The 5,913-nt window shown below is 54.7% G+C and overlaps 1 protein-coding gene across 1 annotated transcript; it reads right to left on the reverse strand.

Moving 5' to 3' along the window:
• Positions 1-140: 140 nt before the first annotated feature.
• On the reverse strand, positions 141-3,598 carry PPP1R14A (protein phosphatase 1 regulatory inhibitor subunit 14A). The gene is made up of 3 exons (XM_044667380.1): positions 3,266-3,598; positions 1,048-1,128; positions 141-293 (listed from the first exon to the last, which is right to left on the reverse strand). The coding sequence occupies exons 1-3, from the start codon at positions 3,467-3,469 to the stop codon at positions 156-158; spliced, it is 423 nt and encodes a 140-aa protein (XP_044523315.1). The 5' UTR covers positions 3,470-3,598; the 3' UTR covers positions 141-155.
• Between the last annotated feature and the right edge of the window lie 2,315 nt (positions 3,599-5,913).

Genomic DNA, 5,913 nt, shown 5'->3' on the forward strand with positions numbered 1-5,913 from the left:
AGAGAGAGAGAAGAGAGAAGAGAGAAGAGAGAAGAGAGAGAGGAGAGAAAGAAAGAAGAGAGAGAGAGAAGAGAGTCCAGAGAGAGTCCCAGGGGAGGGGAGGAGGCAGGGGATGGGAAGAGGAGAGGACTAAGCCACCTTGGCAGTAGAGGGATCTAGAAGAGAAGGGGAGGCAGGCCTGTAGAATGGAGAGAAAAGGTCCTTTCCCACCTCCCCTCCACCTTCCCTGGATGGAACCCAGAACAAGGGGCAGGACTTACCTCTGTGGGGTTCCTGCAGGCCTTCAAGATTCCCTGAAACCCCACCAAAAAAGTACATGAAATACACAGACCGATCTCTCCCCCACCCATATGCTATTCATCTGTACCCCCAGCTCCCATCATGACAGCAGGGTCTCAGAGAAATGGGAAGAGAAGTTTTCCAGAGCAGGGATAGAAGTGCTTCTCCCCAAGTGTGAGGGGAAACTTGAGAGGGACAGCTCCAAAATCATCTAGCTTTTCAGCTTCTCTTGCCCTATTCTTCTCAAGGTGCTTGTTCCCTAGGTCTCTCTCTGTCTCTCTCTGTCTCTGTCTCTCTCTCTCTCTCCTTTCATCTCCCTCTCTCCCTCCCTTTCTCCTTTTCCTCCTCTCTCCTTCCTTCCCACCATCCCTTTCTCCTTCTCTCCCTTCCCCTTTCTCCCTCCATCTTTCTGTCTCTTTCCCCTGCCCATCCTCTAAGACCCCTTCCCATTCCTATGTGTCAGGCACTATGTTAAGCACCAGGGATATTAAATGAGAGGAAAGGGGACAGCCGGGGGGTGGCTCAGTGGATTGAGAGCCAGGCCTAGAAATGGGAGGTCCTGGGTTCTAATCTGATCTCAGACACTTCCTAGCTGTGTGACCCTGGGCAAGTCACTTGACCCCCATTGCCTAGCCCTCACCACTCTTCTGCCTTGGAACCAATACAGAGTATTGATTCCAGGATAGAAGGTAAATAAATACATAAATAAGAGGAAAGATAGCCTCTGCCCTCAGGAAGCTTTCAGTCTGATGGGGGAAAGCCACCAACCTGAATTTTTTTGCTTCTCTCCTCTTCACTCTCTAGTTCCAATAACTCATCAATGTTGACCTCATCAGGCATGTCTTCCTCCTGTAAGGTCAGGGATCAGTTGGGGTTTGGGGATCCCCAAATCTTTTATCTTCCTCTTCTTCTCGTCCCCTACCAAAACTCTTCCACTTCCTGTCCCTCTGGGACCCAGAGAATACCAGAGCCCCTTCCTTCTTGGGGTGGCGAGGAGGACCCGCTGACTCATCTCACTCCAGGCTGGAGCATGTGCTATGCAGAGATGGTACTACCAGGCATGACCATCTGGTACAAGCACTAAGAGAAGGCACCCGGCCCGCCTGGCCCGCCTGCCCCCCCCCATACAATAGGGCCCCCTACCACTGCCACTGAGCCCTTCCTATGCCTTGTCTGGTTCCCCTCCTTTCCAAACCTGGCCTTCCTAGTCAGGAAGCTCCTCAGGACCCCAGCTCTGCCCACACCTCTGTCTCTGGCTGGTGGGTTTATGAGCGATTGTGCTCCTTACATCTGATCGGATGTGTCCTGGAAGGGTCCAAGATTAAGACCCAGACCATCTTGGGAACTTCCCACAAAGAAGAGTATGTGGGTGGGGAGGCAAAGAGGGGTCCTCAGGGCAAATGGGGGGCAGAAGAATTCTGTGTCCAAGCTGGAATCCCAGAGCCAGCCAGAAAGCAGGATCAGTCCTGCCTGGGAATGCCAGGGCCTGGATTTGAGGTTGAGGGGTGGGGGTGGGGAGAGATAAGTCTCCTGGGTCCCCAGCCAGAGGCCCCTGACTCTGCCCTTTCATGGAAAAGTCTGAGCTGGGGAGGAAGGAGGGAGGCGGGGGAGGGGAGAGTTGGAATGGAACTGGAGCTGTTCCTGTGGATCCCAGCTCCAGGATGCCTGGGTCCCCTTGGGGCTCTGGGGAGTGGGAATGGAAGACAAGGCACTTGGCCAAAGAATTCAAGACAGGGCCTGAGGTCATTCCGGTACCCCTCTACCACCCCAGGATGATGCTGTGTGTCCCCAGGAGAGGTCTCTGCTGTCTCTGATCACCCTACAGGGTGGGGAGGATTGGGGGGGCACCTGGCAGTTCTTAGCACTGGGGTCTGGGCTGTCTGCCCAGTCTCTCATCTGGCTTCCAGCCAGCCTCCAGGGACAGGGCCCAGCTGTGCCCCAGGGAGAAGAGACAGGAGGCAGGGGGAAGCAGGGGGACTGCCTTGGGGCTGTCTCCTGGCTCTACCTCCCCCCAATCCTCTTGGGGGGGGCTTGTGGGGGTGGGGTGGGGTGGTGGTGGAGGCTGGATCAGATTGGGAGATCAAGAGCTCTGGCTTCTGGAAATCTTCCAGCCCTTCCCCCAAACACCAAACATTCTCTTTTTGCTTCAGGCGGAAAGAAGTGTTGTTTACATGGGTTCCTGCTGGCTTGGGAGCCGGGCCCAGGACCCTGCAAATGGCTCTCGAACCTTCAGTATGTCCAGAGATGGAGTCCTCGTGTTAGCTCCGGGGAAAGCCCCCCAAAGCTAGTCCCCTGTGCCTTCTTGGATAGCGCTGTGGTCCTGGGTAGCTACTTTCTGTGAGAGCGTCTCGGAGCTGTTTCTTCGTCTGTGTGTCCCTCCAGATGTGTTTAGGACTCCCTTGTGTCCCAGCCCACCCAGGGCCCACGTTGGCCACCACAAAGTTTGGCCCTGAGCCTTTGTATCCCCGAGTCACCGTCTCTGAGATGCTCGGGATAAAGCCGTTTCTCATCTCTCCAGCAGCCCTTCCCTGGTCCTTGTCAAACCCAGGGCCCCACGGGTGGGGCCATTAGAAAGGGGATGGGATGACGGAGGAACTGGGGTGGGGGGCGGGTCCCTCTGTCTGGCCCTAGTGAGGAGAGGTTGGTAGCAGCAAAGTGGAGGGAGGTTATGGGGGAGAGGAGAACGGAAAGGGTAGGATAGGAATAGACAGTGGGAGGGCAAAGGCAGCCACCCAACATTTGGGGACAAGTTAAGCTTCTCTGAGCTTCAGTTTTCCTATCTGCCAAATTGGTGGGGGAGGCGCTGCTAGATTTTCTCTAAGGTCCTTTTGCGTTCCAAGTTTCGTACATTCTTAACATTGCAAGATGACGAGGAACCACCCTGAAAGGAAATGTGAGCGACCCCTCCCCAGGCTTGGGTCCTCTGAATCCCCCTCCCCGTCGGTCCTGGGAACCCTCCTCCTCCTCCCCGACTCTCTGGCCTCACCCGGCCCTGGTACAGCTCCTCCAGGCGCCCGTCGATCCACTTCTCTACGTCCAGCCGCCTCTGTAGCTCCCGCCGATCGTACTTGACCGTGACTCGGGCGTGTCGCTTCTGCAGACCCCCAGGGCTACCACCAGGACTGCCCCCGGCCCGGGAGGGTGACTGCAGCTTGCTCAGGACCCGCTTGCCGAGCCGCTGAGCAGCCATCCCCGGTGGTGGCCCCCCTAGGGATGAGGATAAACTGGAGAGGCAGCAGCCGGCAGCTCTTAAAAGGGGGGGTGGGGTGGAGGGCGAGAGGAAGGGGGCGGGACCCGGGAGGAGGGGGAGGAGATGGGAGAAAGGGCCGGGAGCAGGATCCAGGAACAGGAGGGCCCGCCCCCATCTCCCAACACGGTTAGCTCCCCCGCCACCCCCCGCACCCCCTCAGGGCCCTCTCTGGACGCATCTCAGTGCTCGCTGGGGACCCAAGAGGCCGGATCAACCCCAGTGGCGATGGGGGTTCCCGGGGTCTGATCTCTATCCCACCTCCACCCTGTGATCTGGCCCTCCTTCGGGGGAGCTGTTTATTCTGCTTCTGATGCACTGCACACAGCTGGAGCCAGCTGTTCCCGGAGGGGCTGGGCCCTCCGGGGGCGGGGTTGGCTTATCCCCAGTGGGGCTTCCCTGACCTCTGGTGGAGGACAGGCGGAGGTGGTAGTTTTCTTTTACCTACTAAGGTACTCCGCCTCCAGGCCGATACCTGGATACCTGCGATTTGTCCTTTCTTAGTCCAGAGATCCAGAGCTCTCTTTGCCAGGTCCCCCCACCCGCATTTATGAGAGAATGTTGACTTGGGCTCCACTGACGGAAAGGGTGTGAATGGGTTTAGAGCCCTCATCCTGAGAGCTGCTTTCCTGATTCCCCTAGTATTCCCCTTCCCATTATTTGTAACTGGCATTTACTAATGGAGGATGTACTGTGTCCCCTTTCCCTCTCGAATGCCAGCTCCTTGAAGGGAAGTATTGCCTCGCTTTTGGTTTGGATGCTTGGCATTCTCTCTCGTACCTTCTGTCTTAGTATCAACTCTAAGACAGAAGAGCTGCAGGGGCTAGACGATCGGGGTTCAGTGACTTGCCCAGGGTCACACAGCTAGGGTGAGTGCTTGGCATTCTAAATAGTGTTCCGAAAATCTTAGGGCAGTTTTAAGTCGTTCAAACTTAACCATTTAATGCTAAAATCATTTAATGGCTTAAATGGACCTAAAACTTTTGGGACACATTCTAAATGTGTGTTGGTTGAAGATTTACGTATTAAAGTAACTATCTCATTCGATCCTCCATGCAACTCTGCGAGGTGGAGGAGTAGCATTATTCCCTTTTCACAGATGGGAATATCTGAAGCTGAGTATCAGAGAGGACCCTTGCCCAGGGTCACAGAGTGAATAAGTAATATAGGCAGGATCAGAACCTGTCTCTCGCCTCTGGAACCCAGAGCTGCTTCTTACTAGGCACAAGACTCTAATGAATAGAGAGCAGAGGAAACGGGTCTAAGCAGTCTGCTCCCCAAGCCTAAAACTTGCACGGAAGGTAGCTATTTGCATTGGAAGAGGGCGTTCCCTTACTTGGCAGTTCCCTATATTAATGAAATTAGAGCTCCAGTCTGTCGATCAACCAGAATGTCTTTTTAAAATATATTTCGTTAAAGATTTCTCAATTACATAAAAATATATTAATTGATGAAAAAATTGAGTTCCAAATTCTCTCCCACCCTTCCCCCACTCGATGAGGCGAGCGATAAATATGACATCGATCATACATTCAACAAGCATTTATTGAGCACCCCCTTACATGCCAGACACTGTTTTGTTTTGTTTTGTGAACTCTTGCCCTCCGTCTTGGAATCTATACTGTGTTACTGTGTATTAGTTCTAAGACAGAAGAGCTGTAAAGGTTAGTCTACGGGGTTTAAGAGACTTGCCCAGAGTCACAAAGCTAGGAAGTGTTTGAGGTCATATTTGAACCCAGGACCTCCTGACTCGGGCCACAAACAGCAAGTTTATCCCGTAAAGGCGGAGACAGGAACAGCTTAGTCCTCTCTCTACATTATCTTTTCCAAAGACTAGGATTCCCTGAGAGTAGAAAAGCTCCAAAAGTGGGGGGACAGCCAGAAGAGGAAGAGTTAGGTCTTTCGCTGGAGGTCGGAGTTCTAAGGCTGAGCCTCAGAAAACTCGCGACATTCTCCTGAAGGCGGGACTCAGGTGCCCAAAGAAAGGAGGAGGCAGGGAGGTGCTACAGGAGCAGACGGGGCGGGGGGAAAAGGGGGACAACTGCGCCTGCGCCAAGGTGTATGTATGTACCATGTCCCCGCCTCTTCTTCCTCGCCCAGAGAAGAGAGAAGGGGACATTAAGAGGGGAACCAGCGGCTTTTGGTGCGGAGGGCTACGAAGTTAGCAGCATGCGCATGCGCATCGCCTCCGCCCTCTCCTAGGTGCTCGCGGTCCCGCCCTTTCCCCCACACGGAGAGAGGGGGAAGGAGCCTAGAGCGGCATTCAGGTGCGAAAGACTGCCAGGTTAGCGGCCCGCGCACGCGCAGCGTCTCAGTCCTCGCCTAGGTGCGCAAGACCACGCCCTTTTTTCCACCTACCGGCTGCTCCGTTCGGCTACGCCTTGCGC

This window comes from Gracilinanus agilis, chromosome 3 (genome assembly GCF_016433145.1).
Source record: "Gracilinanus agilis isolate LMUSP501 chromosome 3, AgileGrace, whole genome shotgun sequence".
NCBI classification, from domain to species: Eukaryota; Metazoa; Chordata; class Mammalia; order Didelphimorphia; family Didelphidae; genus Gracilinanus; species Gracilinanus agilis.